At 52.6% G+C, this 19,671-nt stretch overlaps 4 protein-coding genes across 4 annotated transcripts; all 4 read left to right on the top strand.

The window, feature by feature from the left end:
- Positions 1-3,904: 3,904 nt before the first annotated feature.
- Positions 3,905-5,536, top strand: BJX67DRAFT_376200 (putative C2H2 transcription factor (Con7); the record flags this gene model as incomplete). The annotated part of the gene is made up of 3 exons (XM_071031828.1): positions 3,905-4,582; positions 4,773-4,953; positions 5,181-5,536. The coding sequence occupies 3 exons, from the start codon at positions 3,905-3,907 to the stop codon at positions 5,534-5,536; spliced, it is 1,215 nt and encodes a 404-aa protein (XP_070891357.1).
- A 2,728-nt stretch (positions 5,537-8,264) lies between these two features.
- BJX67DRAFT_376199 (uncharacterized protein) lies at positions 8,265-10,989 on the top strand (the record flags this gene model as incomplete). The annotated part of the gene is made up of 2 exons (XM_071031827.1): positions 8,265-8,621; positions 8,719-10,989. 2 exons carry the CDS (start codon positions 8,265-8,267, stop codon positions 10,987-10,989), a joined length of 2,628 nt encoding a protein of 875 aa, XP_070891356.1.
- A 507-nt stretch (positions 10,990-11,496) lies between these two features.
- Positions 11,497-12,654, top strand: BJX67DRAFT_376198 (Yip1 domain protein; the record flags this gene model as incomplete). Its single annotated transcript, XM_071031826.1, has 4 exons — positions 11,497-11,584; positions 11,724-12,144; positions 12,201-12,350; positions 12,405-12,654. 4 exons carry the CDS (start codon positions 11,497-11,499, stop codon positions 12,652-12,654), a joined length of 909 nt encoding a protein of 302 aa, XP_070891355.1.
- A 939-nt stretch (positions 12,655-13,593) lies between these two features.
- BJX67DRAFT_369065 (uncharacterized protein) lies at positions 13,594-19,432 on the top strand (the record flags this gene model as incomplete). Its single annotated transcript, XM_071030710.1, has 12 exons — positions 13,594-13,654; positions 13,752-14,230; positions 14,289-14,811; positions 14,882-15,189; positions 15,259-15,279; positions 15,572-15,715; positions 15,857-16,378; positions 16,424-16,726; positions 16,757-17,008; positions 17,042-17,632; positions 17,663-18,469; positions 18,506-19,432. 12 exons carry the CDS (start codon positions 13,594-13,596, stop codon positions 19,430-19,432), a joined length of 4,938 nt encoding a protein of 1,645 aa, XP_070891354.1.
- Positions 19,433-19,671: the final 239 nt, after the last annotated feature.

The following is a 19,671-nucleotide window of genomic DNA, read 5'->3' as shown; positions in this document are numbered from 1 at the left end:
ACATCCGGAAGATTTGTCAGTTAAATGTGAATTCGTCACAGGTAGGGGCCAGAAGATGTGCCAGCATTTCAACAAAATCGCAGCAGAACGATCTTGGGAGTTGATTGTCATCCGCTGAAAGCGCCCGATATTGAGCCCTTCTCATGCAGGGGGTCTGATGAAGCCAGTCGGGACCTCAATTGCCCTGAGGCCCGGATTCCCCGAAGCCTTCGAGAGGATGGTCGCAATCGCCCAAGCTGTTTTTTGACAGTCGACAAAGCCCAAACAACGCGCATTTCCAACATCGCTTCCAGCAAGTCTCTCTTCAAGAGCCACAATGCAGCTCTGCCCTGCAGCCCTGGGCACGAAATTGAGGAAAAATGTTCCATCACATTTTCCTCTTTCCCACGACAGAATCCACACCGATGCAGAGTGGGTTTCTTGCTTTGTTCCGTCAGCGCGGGGTACAGCCAATCATGAAGCACTCATCGCACCATCCAGCTGAAGCGGCTTGAGCGACCTTCCGAGGTTGGAGACTTGCATTCCCAGGTTACGCCCAGATGGATCTCGAAGTGAACTTCACTGAGATGCGCAGCGCTTTTCTCGAGGAGTGTGACCCCTTTTCCTTGGTGGAAACTGTCACAATGACCCATCTGGACGCTGGCAGGAGGGAATCTTCTCCGCCCGCCTGGAATTGAACCGCACCCGTCCTGACTCCTTCAAGATGCGTTGGAGAGGGGAATTTGTCGCCATTCTTTCGAGATCGCGGAGCGTCACCGAATGTCCCACTCTTGCGTGGACGTTCGAGCGGTGGTCTCTCGCTGGGAATGATTCTGGCGCTGCACCCGCCTGCTTCGGTGGATGGAGGTGGTCTTCTGTCTTTGACTTTAACAAACTCCTCTCAGCCTGGTGGAGAAGTACTTTCGACAAAGACACAGTCAACTGTGCTCGTCTTCAATTCACCCGGCCCCCCGAGAATCATTCAACGATCCTGGACCTACTACTGGAACCTCGACGAAGCCCACAAGCTTCAGAAGAGAAACGCTGGCGACGCTGCACAATCTCACGATCCTTGCTGTCTTTCACTGCCACTGATCATGGGATGCGAAACTCGCATTCCTCTCCTCCGGAGTATTACCATACCTGTCGGTTCCCAGTTTGAGCGCTCTCGAGTGGAACATCCTAAATCACATCCTCCAGAGAGAGACCACTCCCTAAATTCATCCTGTCCACTGACACATGGATGAGTTCTAAAGCTCCTTGACATTTGATATCTGGAAAGGGTGAGCGCATCGAGTGTCCCTCACCGTAACCTGGATCCAACTTAATTTGTCAAACGGCCCCATTAAGTTTGACGATGATTGGAGTTTTCCCTTCGTGTTCTCCACCTATGGATGCGTTCCTGACTTGCGCAAAAAGAGCACTAGCAGGGCTGCGAGGTCGGTGTCCACTCTCCCGGGATTTGGACATTCTTGGAAGAAACCAAGAGTTTGGGGGTCCAAATTTGTCGTGGAGGGCGATTCAAATGAAAGAACTCAATTCCCTGCGTTCAGAGGACTCCAGTCATCAAAGGCCATTCGACATCCAACTGGAGCCCCGATTTATTCGCCTTGAGCAAGAGTTGGCCATTGCAGCACCTCCTCCTTTTCCCACCAGTCGCTGGTCCCCCATCGCCCCATGACCGGCATCTGCCGCCTCCGTTTCTTTCCTATCAGGTATTTTTTGCTCTTGATTTTCATTCAGAACTCTCCTCTCGGTCAGAACAGCATCACCACTCAACAATGCAGGATAATCTTTGCCTTCCAGGCTGACGGCCTGATTCATCCAATGTAACCGGAAAGATAGCCATCCCACCTGCATCTTCAATCCTCTCGCAGGTTGGATGTCTGGATTTGCTCCATCAGCCTCCACCACGCGCAAAGCACGCGCTCGTCACTTAGCCGAGCCCGCGACAGGCACTACACCCCCTTTTCGACTAGCCCGCGACGGAGAGATGAACCGCTTGAGCCGTTTCTCGGGTACTTGGGTCTTCTGGCCATTTTCCCGACCCACGCTCCAAGGAGGGTCGGCCAACAGCCTTTCGCGGTCCTCACGGTCCCATGGACAGAGAGCGCTTCGTTCACAACAGACTCACAGCCGACAAACGCACCATCCAGCCCAAATCGCGGGAAGACCATCCAAGCTCTAAATCCCGACCGCTGTCTTGACTTTTAACCTACTCTTGACTTCATGCTTGTGCCTCTCAAGACTTGGCGCCACCCTTCCGCTGAGACGCAAGCAAGACCACCAGCAAATCCAAGGTCGAACAAGAGTGCAGAAGGATGACTCGTTGACTTTGCCACCTCCCGGGAGTGTGCAGGAGGGACAAGAAAAGAAAAAGTATAATATGAGAAGAGAATAAATAACCAGACAAGGGAAAGCTGAGCCGGCTCAACAAAGTCACAGACAGACTGAGGGGAAAAGGAGGGCAGGGAATGGTGGCCAAATGGTGGCCGAATCTGAGGATTCTTTTTTTCCGCTGAGAATCATCCTGAAGTGGGTCAGCGACGGGCCCGTCACCACAAAGCGACAACACTCCGCTTGAGCGAGAGGGCAGAAATGGCAGAGCGAGCAAATCAGGTGCTGTCATCCGGGCGGCACCTCATGTAATGAGTGTTACCATACCAAAACCAACCCCCCTTCCCCATCCTGTCTGCGTATTACACATCCTTTCCTCTCCCTCCCTTCAATTCTTTTTTTCCCTCCCTTCGTTATTTCTCCCTCTCAGTTAATCACTTCCATATTATTTGCCTCCAGGGCTCCAACTCGACTCCTTTTTTTGCGAGGGTGCGAAATTTCCGGGCCCACGCGCTACTCCACCGCCTCCTGAGATCCCACGAGGTGCGAGCTGTGCCCTGTTTCCCACTCGAATGAACAAAGCACCAGCGCTCCTCCTGGTTCCCTGGACTCTTTAAGACGCGCCATTCCTCCTCAGGTCTGGTTCTCCCGAGTCGAGTCAAACCATCATCCCTCCGGTCTCTTTTAGGGCGATTGTGCGACCTGTCTTGCCGCTTGGATCGAGGCATCGTCTCCTGCGCTATCACTCTTTTGAGCTGGTGGATTGGACTCTATTTTAGTTCCCCTCCCGTATCGCCGTGATTTGATTATCATTTCCACTTTTCTGTCGCCTTTTTGCTTTTCGCGCCTGGCTTGGCTCCGTCTGGCTGCGATTTTTCACCCGCGGTGTGCAGACTGCCTCCTCCCCCCCCAAGGCCTTCGACGCCAGAAGCGCTCCTTTCCTCGCCCTCGTGCTGTCGTGCCTCCCGCCACCTGCAAGAGCCATTTCCCCGTCACCCTAAGAGGAGACTAAACGATTAAGCATCGCGATCCAGCGCTGCACCTCCTCAAGTCGCGACAAAAGACTCAGTCTTCGGCTCTGGGCTGTCCAGATCGTTACATTTCACATCGCCAACCCGTGGTAATTTTTAATCGCTTGTGTTGGAGAGTCGAGGATTCTGTTTCGCGACCAGAATTGACGCGTCGATCCTTCCTTTATTTTCCTTTGCACCTCCTCTCGCTCCTCTCCATCGGCCAACTCCCAACCCGAACGTGCCAGTGACTTTGGAAGGCTGCTGTTGTTGTCGTTGGAATCTCCGCAACACCCCCTCCCTCCGCCAAATCCACTAAAACAGTACGTTCCAACAAGAGGGGATCTCCAAGACTCTTCCGCCACGGGATCACACTAGGATCTCTCCTCCCCCTCCCCCAAACCAATCCTCTCACCCGTTTCCATACTCTCCGCTTCGGCACACCCTGCCTTCTCCTAATTCTTGCGTCCACAAGCTCATTGTGTCTTTTCCGACGCGTCTATCAACAGGCACACAAGGATTAGCTTGGAGGATCGTCCGGGATCACTCTTCCCAGTAAGCGGCGACTCTTGTATTATATGGACAACAGGCCTGCTCCCGAGTACGCGCAGTCAGGTTCGCACACACCATATCCACCACCGTCCACCGCGACACATTCTGAATTCACAGCCGCAGACCAGGCATCTGCTGCTGCCACTGCTCAATACACTCCTCAGCCCGAAGCCCGCCCAGGCCCGCAGTACACGCCGCAACCAGAGGTTCGTCCCGGCACCTCCTCCAACACGCCGCAGTCGGACTACGGTCTGAACCAGCCCCCTCCTCCCACGCGCTCGCCCGCTTATCCCGAGTACCTGGCCCGCCCGCCTCAATACCATCACGCGCCGAACTCCCAGCCCGGAGGTGCGGCAGGTATGGCTCAAGCAACAAGTCCGTCCATGAACACCCTGAATGATGGGCAGCCAAATGGCCATCGCAATAACTCGAACGTGAAGTCTGACGCGGCCGTTCCTATAGATCCCTCAATCGCGGCCTCAAGCCCGACCTATCCTCCTCCCTACTCACCCTATCAGCCCCAGGGCCATGATATGGCTCAGTACCCGGGCCACGCTCCTCCCCCGCCTCCGCAGATGTATGCGCGTCCAGACTGGCATGGGTATGGGCAACATCAACACGGTCTTCCTGGACCATACAATTCCCCTGCCACAACGGTTGGTCCCGCCTCCCCTGCTGCGACCGCAGGGCCGCGCCCTGGCCAGGTATGTTTTTGATGATTTTGGCGTCTGTTTCCAAAGGCTGCGCAATTTTGTTGATTGTTGTCTTGGGACGGGCCCCAATTCCGGGGTTGCGGTCGGGCTGCCTCCCAGGACGTGGAGATGCGGGCGCATTATCTCATCAAATCTTTTCTTGATATCTACATTGCACAGAAGGCTGACACACATTTCATAGGTTTACTCCTTCGTTCCTATTCCCGGTGCTCAGCAGCATAAGCGACCCCGTCGCCGGTACGAGGAGATCGAACGTATGTACAAATGTGGATGGAATGGTTGCGAAAAGGCATACGGCACGCTTAACCACTTGAATGCGCACGTTACTATGCAGTCTCATGGTGCCAAGCGAACCCCAGAGGGTGAGTGAACTGTCCTTTTTGTTATACCTTCCATATGCCGAGGATCGATTTTGTTCTTCTCTGCTTCTTGCAGTTGTGATGGTTTGGCTAGCGCGGGTTGCGGCACGCGCTAGTCGAGTTACACGGCTTTAGCGTTGCGGATCGTAGTAGCGCGAGAACTCCTCCAGGATCTCGATTCCACTCGAATTTGCTTGAGTCACGAGTATTGTACTGACCTCTAATCACAGAATTCAAGGAAATCCGAAAGGAGTGGAAGGCCCGGAAGAAGGAGGAAGAAGCCCAACGCAAGGTCGCTGAGGAACGTGAACGTGCAGCTGCTGCGCAGGCTGCTCAAGCGAACCAGGTTGAGGCTCCCAATCCGGCGGACCCGTCACAGGGTGGTCAGCCGCCTGCCTACCCTGGCGGAGTCCGGCCTCAGCTCCCCCCGATCGGGTACCAACCTGCTGAAGGTCAGGTTCCCGGTCAGTACGGGGCTGGCGCTGGTGGGATGGTCTACCAAGGCAACGGACAGATGGGATACCCTCCTAACTACCCTCACTCACCGTACGGCCAGAGCGGTCAAGTGTATCAGCAACGTAAGTAGCCAGTCCTTTCGTCTTTGCATTGCTTAGGGCCGGGCCGTCAAAACCAAGAAAAAAATTGGGAAGACCTGCGAAACAAAATTCTCGGCAAGAATGATTGGAAATACACGGTTACAGCGGAAGGTCCTTAGGTCTATTGCTATAGGGTACGTAGCTGATCGATGATGGCGCCGCAGAAAACCAATCGACCAGCTACCCGCAATAGATCTCTCCCTACCCTTTTCTTCAAGGTCACATGTTCTAATACCTTCATCAATACCCCCTAAATCCCATATCGCCGCCTCTGGGTCTAATTTGTTGAGATCTTGCGCACATGATACCATTTCTGGCCATGATTTGCTCCAGTCAAATGAACGGCCTCGCGACTCATACTTCTGCTCTCGTCATGTTTGATGTTTTCTCCCTGCCCTTTTTCCTTTTGTTCCTTGCTATCGAACTAGATGGTCGCATGAGAAAAGGAAAAAATGATTTCGACTCTCTGCGGGTACTTGGCTATGGAAATGAGATTTGGGATGTCTGGCGGGGCAATCTGCATTAGCTACCTTTGGTGGCCCGTTCACCTGTGATTTATGTTGTTCTGTCGTCAAACTCGTATATGTTATTGGTCCCCTTTCTGTTTTTCTTACTTCTATCGCTTGATTCAATTCATGTGCATGTGCAATATCCCTTGTCCTTTCTTCGTGGAGTTGTCCGGACTATGCCCGGGATGACCGAACCTTTGATGTGATGAATATCTCCAGTCAGATCCATCTCCATCTCACCACCGTCTTCATGTTTTTTGGTCTATCTCTAGCTGCGGCTCGCGGAACGACGATGAGCTACCAAGGCCATATCAATATACACGCTCCGAGCCTTCGTCTCAAATTTGTATGCAGTTCCTGCACGAGCAGCATTCGTAGAGCTGCCAACGCACTGCAGCCCGCCCAACGCCGTTTGCGCTTAAGTCGTCCACCAGGATCGCGCCGATCCAAGCCCAAAATGACGGGTCACCAGCATTAGTGGTGTGACGCGAGCAGCAGAGAGCATCCTCGCCTTCAGTGGTCACACAAATTTACCGGCACATCCTCTCTCGGCCATGCTAATGTATGCACGCATCATGTGCGTCACGGTGGTTCGTCGTACAAGTTTGACTCTCGAGGACAGTCGCCGATAATTCGGCCGGATGTTAAGTTAGCTTGGCCAAGTTAACAGCCGCAGTATGTCCTCGGCGGTGCTTGCCTTCCGATAATAGTTGACCAGCTCGTTACCTGAACAATTTCCAATTTCCCGGGTTGGCAACACTGACTGCGACTGGACTCACCCACTGGGACCCTGGCACGGCATCTCGGTCTCCGTCTCGCCCTGGAGGCTGTTGACGGCGAACTAGTAACTAACCTAAAGTCAATCTAGCTTTAACCCCCGAGTAGGTTAAACTAAACGAGATCTTGGTTCACGGATCGGGTCGACGACACTAATTCTTCGGTAGTCTCCTGCGGCAGGTCGTTTTTAGGGCCCGCTTGGAGGGAGGGGCAAATAAATGGGGTGGACTAAGAATAAGGTGCGACGAACTGTAACTTAGTTGCACTCCCGATGGCACTAAGAGCCAGGGACCCCGACGGCGGGAGACGCAGGGCGGAGCACGGAGAAAAGGTAAAAGTCTACTAAAACGCGTAACGGACTCCTAGACCTCGGGGGTTTGGCGTGCGACGTTAGCTTTCCTTTCGAATCGAACTTTGATGCGGTTTGGTTGGGTCTGGTTGGTTGGGCTTGTGGGTGGGTTTTAGTAGCATGTTTTGGCTGAGGAGCCTCGTTTTTCCACTGTAAGTAACTATATATCGATAAGGTTGGTTTGGAGAATATATTCTCAATATACTCCGAACCTCGAGCGGATTGAGATATTTGCCGCTTGGTCTGGCCCTGCTTTTAAACTGAGGAGGATTCATATTGGCTCAGAGCATGCTGATGTAGTTACTAGTATTGACAGAAGAAAGGTATTCCTTTTCCCTCCACATTCTTTTGCCGAACGAACATTTGCGGGACGCCATATGGTCTGGGCCGTGTTGGAAAATATGTTGCGGAGTTAGTGCGCCACGAGTGAGAAATCTACCACTCCACGCTCGAGATAGGCTGTGGGTTTTTAGGCCGAATACAATCTTCATTGCGGGAAGTGATGAAATTTATCATGTACAATGGCCTCGATCCGCAGGACGGAGAGAGAAATCTCCACCGTATGGTCGACACAGTACAAGGAAACACAAGGTCACGTGCTGATACGGCTAGTGCTGTCCCGGCTCTCCGACAATTTTCAGCGTTATTCGACATTTTCTCGAGCCTCCAAAAACCAGCATCCAAGCCTTGATTGATTTTGATTGAGTTTTTTTCCTTATAGCTTTTTGCCTTGACTATATCTCGCCAATTGATTACCTGCGATCCGTCCCGATCACGATTCCCCTCCCCGCTCACGGCTCCGAACCGTCACGAATCCGTCGCATTGAATCACGAGACAACGGGATAGACTGGGTTCTGTTGGTACGGAGAGGGCGCAACTCTGCTGCCTTGATTTTTTGAGAATAGATGCTTCGCTGCAGCCATGCCACTGCTCTTCGCACGCAGTTCAAATCGAGTATAGCCCTGAGGGCCTCGCTGGGCTCTCAATGGAGCAGAGCTCCGCGGAGCTTTTCCCTGTTGGCGCCGCAGCCTGGCGTTGGGGTGGAGGCAACGACTTCGGGGAAATTGCTACCTCCGGCAAGGATGTATTCTACGCGGTCTGAATTCGACGCGCAAGATGAGGATGTGGAGCAGTTTCGACCACCGCGGGGCCAACGACGGAGGAGAGACGACGATGACCTCTTGCTCCGGGTTGCGAAGGATCGGGCAGCGCCAGTCAATAGGTCCGCACTAGCTATGGAGTTACGGTGGTTGCAGAACCGGACACATCTGGCGGCTCGGGTTGAACGGCTTCTCAACCAGAATGACATTGAGTTTGCGGCGGCGCTTGTTCGGAGGGCACAGACTGAGGGGTTAGAGACTCATGTGGGCTGGAATCATATTCTGGCGTATTGTTTGAGGAAAGGTAATCCGGAAGCCGCGTGGAGGTTCTGGAATGATGTATGTTTGTGGCATCTCTTTTTTTCCCCGTCTTTTCGCCCCTTCTGAGTGAGTGAGCTCTTTTTTTTTTTTTTGCTGACTGTGCTGGGCGGTATAGATGAAGAAGAGAGGCGAGAAGCCTTCCCAGTTCACGTATTCGATTATGCTGGACGGACTTAGCAACATAGCCCCGCGCCCGCGTTTCAATCCCGTAGCCATGGCTGTGAAGATTTACCGGAATGTGTTCACAGCCAATTCTGGGGTTGAGCCCAATATCATCATTACCAACTCGATGCTGAATGTGTGTTCGCGCCATGGGGATATGGACATGCTCTGGGAAGTGGCTGGCGAGCTCCCCGAGGAAGGAATGTGGTCCCCGGATACCTTCACGTATACAATCATCTTGAATGCCATCAGGAAGTCGATCCAGGACGACGTGGCTACGCTATTCGCCGGCGAAATGGAGAAGAGCTTAAAAAGAAGGCTGACAGGCGTCACTGAGGCTAAAAAAGTATGGTCTGATGTTGTATATCGATGGAAAAAAGGGCAGATTGAGATGGGGGGGGAGCTTGTCAGTGCCATGGTTGGCGTCCTATGGGAAGGAATTGGTGACACTCACCTCTACGAAGTGTTCAAGCTCTATCACCAGACTGCAGGAATCCCAATCCTCGCTGACGCGCCCGCGGACAGTTTTCCGATGGCTTCGAGAAGGTCGTTTGCACGCAGAAGAATCGGCCCGGAGGCAAGCAACGAAGAAAAGGATCCAGTACCATTTGTGGGTGAAGATGGTAGGCTCATATCGACCGAGGCAACTCCTGAAGCATCGCAGCCGCTAGAAAAGGAGGAGCATGATCTCCAGGGCCTCTTCGACCCTATTGTTTCATCGGAATTACAACCGTTCAACGAAAAAAATAGCCCGGGCCCTGGATCTAACGATGTCTACCCGATGTATATGCCTGTCACTAACAGGGAGCTCTCGATGATCTTGGACACGGCTTTGATGATGACCGAGGCCTTGCACTCCGGGAGAAACTACTGGTATCATCTTACCCAAGAGGACCATCCGTATCGCGTTGAGCCAGATGAGCGTGCGTACTTGAGTTATCTGCGCCTTCTTCGTCTGAGCCGCTCTAGTCGTGTCGCGGTCGAACTCTTCAGGAATCAGATGGTTCCCGCGGGCAATGCCAATGCGGTAGCGTTCCACATCGGATTCAGCGTCTGCCGACGTGATACCAAGAACTTGAACATCCTGAAGCTCACCAACGAATTGTTAGAGATGATGGACAAATCTCTTATGTTCCCTGATACCCGCGCGGTGACCGGTTACCTTGACTTGATCCAGAAACTCGAGAGTGACCCGCAAGCTCTCGTCACCCTAGCCGGTCTCAGTGTAAACAGACAAAAGATCCCCGGCAGTAAACTGGGCATCGTCGCCCGCGAGCTACGGCATAATCTACGGGTCATCGCCGTATTGAAACTCCGACCCACCGTCACGAAGTTCCATGAGGCTATGCAGGAAGCTATCCGGAGGATGCCACGGTTTAACCCAAAAAGTGACCAGGCGGAGGGCTTTCCGAAGAGGACCTCTCAAATGGGCCGCTCGATCATAGATGTGCTCCAGCGGGTGAGAATGATGATGGACTCGATATTGAAGGCGAAATGCGCAGACCTGCTTTCTAAGGAGGAGCATGAGCAGCTTCACAAAGAGGCTCAGGAATTGCGCGAGTATTCCAAGCCAGAGATCCTTGCGCGTTACAAGAATGTCCTGATCTACCCGACTTCAAAGCAACAGCGCGAATACTGGCTCCGCGTTGAAGCTGATAAAAGATCTGGAGCTAAAGAGGTCGAAGCTGAAGAGGCTGAAGCTGGATCTGCTCCTGAATCTCCAACTGGTAACCTTTCTGAACAACTTGGACCTCGGGAACCTCTTTTGCAGCAACTCATTTCGCAGAAGCTTCGGTCTGAAGAGGCTCGGGCGCAAGCACCTCTATCCCAGGCACCTGAGTCACGAGAGGCCCAGGCGCAGGAACCTTTACCTGAGGAGGAGCCTCAATCACGGAAGTTTCTTTCGCAGCAGCAGGAAAATACATCTCAGGAGTTTCCGCAACACGAATTTCAATCGCAAGAACCTCTTTCAGAGGAGCCTCTGTCGCACGAGCTCCAGTCGCAAGAACCCCAGGAGTATCAGGCCGAGGAACCTCAATCGCAAGAGCCTTTTTCACAGGAGCAGGAACTTATATTTCAGGAGGCTCAGCAACACGATCCTCAACCCCAAGAAGCTCACCTAGAGGAATCTCTGTCACAAGAGCCTCAGGTCCAGGAAGATCAATTGCAAGAACCACAATCGCAGGAGGCCCAGTCTGAAGACTCCAAGCCTGCGAAATGGTAGCATTTGTAGCACAAATTCTCTTATCCCTTTTCATGTCAATCAGTTTTGATACATACCTCTTTCCCTCAGCTCCACTGGACATGCATTTTGTGGCGTTGGTCTAAACTTACAATTCAAACCTATGTATAATAAGCTAGAGCTGCGGCTATGTATACCTAACACATATTTTGAACTGCAAGGAGAATCTGACTTCTCTACAAAGAAGAGTATGCGACTTTGAAGTAAGTACCAGAGAGAGAATTGTTTCAGCCTGAGGCAGCCTCCCCTTGCCCCTTTCGGCTGAGCGCTGCGTACGTAATGGGCGGAAAGACACTCTAGCCTCTCCAAGCCCAAGACAAACAGGAGCTGCACGAGGGACTACGATCTCCGCATCATCCTCATATCTTCTCCGAATTGGACCGCGATATATAAAGTGCTACTTGGCTGATACTCAAGCTCTCTGGTAGAGCAGGTTATGCCCCAACTGCGAGGTAGCTATAGCTGAACGACTCAGAACCTGGAAGCACCATGTCCAGCTCAACACCGTACTATACTCAGGATGACCTACGCGACGACGAGTCTATCTTGGATGATGGGGTGATAGAGGCAGATGATGGTTAGTGACTCCGCTCTGTCCCTATCTGTATACATACTTCCTTCTTGCTTTTTGAAGAGTGCATCTTTTGTTATTTCTGCGCTTTGCTCTAGGCTTCCGAGATCCGAGAGCTAACGTTGTCTTCCCTTTTTCATTGTAGCAATTGATGCCGACGACCCCCTTCACGAGACAGACCGAACACCTCTAAGAGGAAACGTCCAACCCGACACCGCCAGCTCCGGCGGGAACAATATCGCCAGTGGTAACATCTCAAGCGGATACCTGACATCCCGCATCCCCGGTGAAGACCGCCGCGCGCCGCAAAATACCATCGACGAAACCGTTTGGCAGACGCTGTCCCGCGACCTTTTGGCAGTATGGGAGAAGATGAGGCAGGTACTATATCCTAAGTACTTGGTCGGTGGGATGTTGTCGCGTGGTGGAGGTGGTATTGGCGCTGCCGAACGGGGCGAGGCGACTGGGTTCGGAGGGGGTGTGAGGAATATTCTGGGGAGGTGGCCGGACGCCGATGTTGTGTTGCAAGGAGGGATGAGCGAAGGGCTGAGAGATTGGGATCTTTGGTGAGTGTTGGCCCTTTGATGCTGGGGATGGCCGATTTGCTGACTGGAACGTATAGGGGCCCTCTGATTTTCTGCATGCTTCTGAGCATGTTCCTTTCTATGGCGAAGGGAGACCAGTCGGATTTGGTTTTCTCGGGGGTACTCTGCCTCGTCTGGATTGGGGAGGCTGTTGTGACGTTGCAAATCAAGCTCTTGGGCGGGAATATGTAAGTTCTCTGCGCTTTTCTGGAGGAAGCCGGGAGGCTGACGCGAGGATTTAGTTCGTTCTTCCAGTCTGTCTGTATCATCGGTTACACGCTCTTCCCCTTGGTGATCGCCGCTCTTCTCAGTGCATTTGGCCTCCCGACAATCGCACGGATACCCGTGTATTTAGTCTTGATCGCGTGGTCACTGGCGGCGGGAGTGAGTATCCTCGGCGGCTCGGGCGTCGTGCGAAACCGTGTCGGAATTGCGGTCTATCCGCTTTTTGTCTTCTACATCGCGATCGGGTGTCTCTGCTTCATCAGCTAAGAGGCTCGAGGCCATGCGGTGCAACATGTGTCTTTGGAAGCGCCTTGGAGAGGAAATGCAGCGAGGCGTGTCTTTGTGACTTGGTAATTTTCATGTTAATGCGACTGCAGCTTTCTTCTTTATTTTATTTATTGTATTTTATAACGTACTAGATTTTTGTTTGTATCATGATATTCAATGAAACAAGCTTTCTCTACCTGTCAGTGTTTGGTGGAAGTGCCACTGCTCAAATGGACCCGTGGGCGTTTATCTGCGGGGCCGAGCGAGCGGTGACTGGGAGACGGCGGCTCTGGGCAGCGACAGCACATCGCTGCACTTGTTTGCGTTTGCTGCTCCGCCTGTGATCGAGGTCGCTTGGCTGCCCACCTATCTTTCGATTCCTGCGTCTTTTCCTTCGGATTTACGGATCAGAATATCTCTGTTATTTGCACTAAAGCACTCCGTTCCTTCATTTTGCGGTTTCAAGACGGCCTGCACCGTCCGTTCATCATCGAGCCTCGTTGCCGCTGAGCTCTCGTGCCATCCCACCACCGCAAGCGACTGGGGACGTCCTTGGGCGACAGCTGGACGGTTCGGTCTCCAAAATCTGTCGCAGCTCTCGGGATTCTAGAATTACGGGGTTGTCCTGCTATATTCGCTGGTAAGTACTTTCGCCGTACCTACCCACATGCTGAGAGAAGCATCAACTTCCGATGCCCTGTCTCACACATCGACGGGGGGTAGTTGATTTCGCCTGGTCGATACCATAGGGGTGACAGTTGCTCTCTTGAATCTAGGGGCTAATGTCCAATCGGTATTCATCTGCACAGATATCACCTATTTCACCTTGCCAGCGCTGGCGTTTTACGGAACAATTTCCACTCTACGTACAATACAGAATCGACTTATTTGTGCGCTGTTAGATCTCATATTCTAGGTATTTTTGAAAGGGCTTTCAATATGGCGTCGGAGATTCGGAATGAAGAATTGGAAAAGAACCAGAATGGGTCTGTTGATCAGGGTATGTTATATCTCTGCAATTTCTCCACCTGTCCGATTCAAGTCCTGAACGGGGGACATCCGAGTCGAACGACGTCGACTAACAGACGGATGTATAGTGGCTGCCGACGACTCTCAAGCGTCCGATAATGACGGCGGCGAGCGTCCTGTTCGGAACAAACTCAAGGAGACCTCTATCACACCAGTTCCTAAAACCACGGACAACGCATCCACCAATGCAGCGCCGGAGAGGGATCCTAATGGGGCGAGAAGCCGGGGAAGAAAGCGGTCACATGATGACGACCAGACGGAAAATGTCGAGGATGAGCCTGGCCATAGACGGAAGAGATCACGCGACTCGAGCGCGGAGGAGACAAAAATAGATGCTGATGAGGGCCAGACACAGGAGTCGGGGAGCACCCTGAAAAAGAAGAGAAGCAGGGATCAATTGGACAAAGACGATTCGAAGAGTGAGGATGAGGGAGAGAAAGCGGATGTTAAGGATACTTCGGAGGGAAGCACGTTTACAGAGAAGCCTGCGGGTGAAGGGGAGCCTGAGAAGAAGCGGCATAGGGACGGTTCTCAGGAGCGGGGCCCGGTCTGTACCCCTCAACGGCTACAATTGTGGAAGGAATACTGAGCTAACTGTTTGACAGTCCCCCCTCCCGAGTGCATTTGCGAATACTTCCTCCGTGTCTCCATTTGGGTCAATCGCTGCCACAGCGTCGAAGCCGGCGGAAAATGTGAAACCAACAACATCATCCTCGGCGTTTTCCTCGTCAAGCTTAGCCGCTTTTGCCAGCTCAGAACAGTCTCCATTCGGATCATTGGGGGGATCCTCGCCGTCTATCTTTAAATCCCCGACTGAATCGACTCCGGCGGAAACACAAAAGCCCGCGGGGGCTGGGTTCGCTGCCGCGTCAAAGCCGTCAAGTTTTGCAGCGCTAGGCTCCGGGTTTTCGGGGTTCAGTGGTGGCTTTGGAGGAGCAAGCTCAGGTGGTGGTCTGACTAGCTTCGCTTCGGCGGCTGCACCCAGTACTCTGGGAAGTACTAGCTCGAAACCCTTTGGCGCCGAAGACGACTCAGAAGAAGAAGATGATGATAAGGAGGATGATGGGGAGAGCGGGCCGGCTGAGTTTGCGGAGGACAAGACCGATGAGAGATTCTACGAGCGACAGAGTAAGATATCTCGCTACCTGTTCCCCGCTCCCCCTTTATGGGCCGTACTAATAAGCGTTCTCTCGAATAGTCGAGACTGGCGAAGAGGACGAAAAGACATATTTCTCTTGCAAAGCCAAGCTCTTCCACTTCTCAGGCGGCGAGTGGAAGGAACGCGGTCTTGGCACATTCAAGGTCAACATTCGGGCGACAGATGGAGTTGAGGACAGGAAATCAGCTCGTTTAATCATGCGCGCGGATGGAGTCCTCCGTGTCATGCTAAATACGCCCGTGTTCAGGGGGATGAAGGTGGGCGATGCCACAGGCAAGGAACCGAAATCCAAACAGATTCATCTTGCAAGCTTAGAAAACGGCCGCACAGTCCCTCTCTTGCTTCGGGTAAGTCACTGCTCCAATAGTTACTGCTTGCACTGCTGGCTAAAACAATTGTCTAGACAGGGAATCCAGATCAGGCGAAGGAATTATACCGTGTACTCCATGATGTGATGGAGCATTTATAAGCGCGGGCTATAAAATAGTAGGCAATCCTCAAAAGTTCTCGACGATAAACTTGGTTGTCTTGACTTTCGTTGCGAGAATGGGTGCCATTGGGGTTGGGGTTGGCTTTTTGCATTGCGAATGAGGAGTATGTTTGAGACGGGCTGATGGGATCGAGCAAGCTGGGTGTTACTTCTTTCTAATATCTATATGTATCTTCTGTCTTCTACTTCCATTGCATATATCTTCGTCGTTCTCAGCTGTCGATAATAAAGTCCTCAAGCGCGCAACCGACTATTCCGTATTCGGTTATATTTGCCATATTGCACGTGACCTCGCGTCTCGTCTGCCACGAAACCGCCTTCCACTCCATCCAGACCTCTCTCCCGACTTCAAGTTCACTACAGGGGTTCGACAACCATGGGGCGTCCAAATGGCCATGCCACAGCCGAAAAGGACCTCCCCTACGAGCTCTGTACTCGATGGGAACGAACCCCACGATGAGCAGGCCGAGCACGGTCTAGCTCATTTCGACGCGTGGAAAGCGACCACAACTGAAACCTTAGAGACCGTACAATCCTCGGAACAGAGCACGAAACGAAAACGTAAAAGAGCCGACACAGTTACATGTATGGGTAATCCAGTCTCTGAGCTCAAGAATGAAGAGAGCACCGAACCAATCACGCAAGTTCCATCGACAACGCAGAATCAATGTGGCAAACAGACGAAGACCACAAAATCAACCCCTAAGCAGCAGCAGCAGAAGAAGAAAAGACAGGGGCAACGAAAGCCCAATTCACCATGGCCAGATACTTTCAAACAACTCTCGCGCACCCACCGCGCTCTGAACCTGGTCTACACATTCTGCTGCACGAGGAAGCATTTCGCGACAACGTTCGATAATATCAAGAAGGCTGTTCAGGCGCAGACGGGTGGAGAGCTCGCCATTGAAGATATTGCGCGCGTGAAAGTTTTGATACCGCGTGCTATACGACTCGAGTATGTGGATGAGGCGAAGTTGGAGGTTTTGAGTGCAGGGGAGCGGGAAGAGGTTCGTGGGTTTGGGAAGGGGAGTGGGAACGGTTCTTGGGTTGGTGAGTTGGACTCTCGCCCGGGTTTCGGTGTCGATGTGGAGGCGGAGGCGGAGGCGGGGGTTGAGCCCGTCATGCATGCGCTATTATTCGAGTTTCTTGATGGGGATTTGAGGAGGGAGAAGAAAGGGGATGGGAATGGGGGTCCGAGCTCGGGACGGAAAGACAAGGACGAGGATTTGAAGATGCCAGTTTTCAGTCAGAAGCAGATGCTGTCGCTGATTGAGAAGCGGAATAAGAAATTCTCGGATGCCGTGGATGCATTTCTTGTCAAGTGCGAGGATGAGTGTGTTGACCCTGTAGGTTTGTTGGAGAGGGAGAAGGATGCATACGTACCTGCGCGCCCTGTTTCCGGTATTGCGAATGAGCCGTCAAAGATGTTGGGTCCGATCCCGAAAGACCGCAAGTCAATGGCCGAGATTATTGAGGAGATACGGGCATTGGATTGGTATACAGGGCAGATTGTGCCGGACGGCCATCGAGCGTTTGATGCTCAACACGCTATCCACGGAGACTTGAAATTTGCGCTATCGCAGGATCTTGTGAATGCCTTGTACAACACGAAGGGGATAACTAGATTTTATTCCCACCAAGCGGAGGCGATTAACCACCTACATGACGGGCAGAATGTCATTGTATCGACATCAACTAGTTCCGGGAAGTCTCTCATATACCAGGTTCCCATGCTTCATGAGCTGGAACAAGATCCCAACAGCAGAGGTCTGTACATATTCCCTACGAAAGCTCTTGCACAGGATCAGAAACGCAGTATGCTGGAGCTCTTACAGTACCTGGAGGGACTACAGGGTACGTTGGTTGAAACCTTTGACGGCGACACACCTATGGCGAGTCGCAATCTCATTCGCGAAGAGGCCCGCATCATCTTCACGAATCCGGATATGCTACACATCACGATTCTCCCGCAGGAAAGTTCCTGGCGATCGTTCCTCCAGAACCTCAAGTTCGTCGTTGTCGACGAGCTCCATGTCTACAACGGACTTTTCGGTTCGCATGTTGCATTCATCATGCGCCGCCTGCGCCGTATTTGTGCTGCCGTCGGGAATCGTCATGTCCGGTTCATATCTTGCTCAGCAACCGTAGCTAACCCAGAAGGCCATATGAGGGCGATATTTGGTGTTGATGACGTCCAACTAATCGATTTTGACGGCTCCCCGTGCGGCCGGAAAGAGTTTCTCTGCTGGAATACCCCTTTTAAGGACCCTCGTGACCCAACATCTGGGCGTGGAGACAGTGTCAGCGAAACTGCACGTCTATTCTGCCAGCTCATCCTCCGGGGTGCCCGTGTGATCGCCTTCTGCCGCATTCGCAAGTTGTGCGAAATCCTACTTCAGGCAGTCAGAAACGAATGCAAGCGACTTGAGCGGCCTGAGATCGGGAAACTGATTATGGGATATCGTGGAGGGTACAGTCCGCAAGATAGGAGAAGAATCGAAGCGGAGATGTTCCAAGGTCAACTGCTGGGAATCGTGGCCACGAATGCTCTCGAACTGGGCGTGGACATTGGATCCCTTGATGCCGTCATCACGCTCGGATTCCCATACTCGATCTCCAACCTCCGCCAGCAGAGCGGCCGTGCGGGTCGCAGGAACAAGGATTCCCTCTCCATACTGGTGGGGGACAGATACCCAACAGACCAATATTACATGCGGAACCCAGAAGAGTTGTTCTCCAAACCCAATTGCGAGCTGCAGGTGGACCTATCGAACGAGCTCGTCTTAGAAGGACACATCCAATGTGCCGCCTTTGAAATGCCCATCAAACCCGAGTCAGACCATATCTACTTCGGGCCCCAGCTCTCTGAGTTCGCAGCTACCCGACTCACCCGCGACGCAATGGGCTTTTACCATTGTCACGGACGCTTCCGGCCGCAGCCCTCACGATGCGTGCCCATCCGCGATACGGAGGACCAGCATTTCGCCGTCATTGACATCACGAATGCCCGCAACATTGTCCTCGAGGAGGTTGAGGCCTCGCGGGCCTTCTTCACGCTTTACGAGGGCGGCATCTTCCTCCACCAGGGCCAGACATTCCTTGTCAAGGAACTCAATCCAGACCGGTTCTTTGCTCGCGTCCTCCGCGTCCATGTAGACTGGAACACTATGCAGCGTGATTTCACAGATATCGATCCCATTGAGACAGAGCATATGCGCCTCATAAGCCATAACACCACAGACGACGACGCCGCCGTGGCCGCTTCGAACACCAGCGAAGACAAGGACACAAACTGCCGCGCATTCTTCGGCACTGTCCGTATCCACGCCGTCGTCTACGGGTTCTTCAAAATTGATAAACGCGGCCGCATCCTCGATGCGGTCGCCGTTGACAACCCGCCCATAGACATCTTCACAAAGGGAATGTGGCTCGATGTCCCTAAACGGGCGCTCGAGATTCTTGAATCTCGACACTTGAATATTGCAGCCGCCATTCATGCCGCGGAACACGCGGTTCTCTCCCTCTTGCCTAGTTTCGTGATCTCCTCACCTGGCGACGTCCGGACGGAGTGTAAGGTTGCAAAGAAAGAGTTGGGCAGGGGGCTAAGGCAGGTCGTACATTCTCGTTCTCGATCCCAGAAGAAGAAGCAGAATTCGAATCTCGGTGAAATTGACAGCGACGAACTTGAGCTTAAAATCCAGCAACTCCGGCCCCCTTCCCGCCAACGGCCTGCAAGGTTGACATTTTATGATGCGAAAGGTGGCTCGTGCGGGTCTGGGATCGCGCGGAAGGCGTTCGAATTCGTGGATTCGCTGCTTCGTCGGGCGGTAGCTCGTATTGAGGCCTGCGTTTGTATCGCGCCGAAGGGTTGTCTCGAGTGTGTATGTGATGAACGATGTAAGGAGTTGAATTCGGTAATGAGTAAGGCTGGGGCTGCGGTTGTGTTGAGGTGTTTACTTGGGTGGGATGTAGATGTTGACTCGTTGCCCTGGGGAGAGGTGGATGTGGATGGGGTGGATGAGTTAGGGGAGTTGGTTGGAGGATTAGAGACGGTCGTTTTGGCCAGGGAGGTTCCTTGGAGGCACTCCGAGCCGGAGTGAGCTGCTCATGTACATGTATATTATCATTATGATTGTCTAAACGGTTCTTATGGGTATATACCGGTGCCTCGTTGCAGTGTCGTATCAAATCGCACACCAGGAATGGATGATTTCCAAATTCGTAGGAAATATAAAGTGGCAAAACGTAGTGGGTATAATGCGTTTATCAACGAAAAGAGACATAGATCCGGGAGAAGGAGGACGAGGAGAAGGAGCGAGGCTAACGGAGGCTAGAACAC

Source organism: Aspergillus lucknowensis (assembly GCF_044049455.1).
Source record: "Aspergillus lucknowensis strain CBS 449.75 chromosome Unknown BJX67scaffold_1, whole genome shotgun sequence".
Taxonomy (NCBI): domain Eukaryota; kingdom Fungi; phylum Ascomycota; class Eurotiomycetes; order Eurotiales; family Aspergillaceae; genus Aspergillus; species Aspergillus lucknowensis.
The sequence above is the reverse complement of the archived record's forward strand: the minus strand, read 5'-3'. Positions and strand labels throughout refer to the sequence as shown.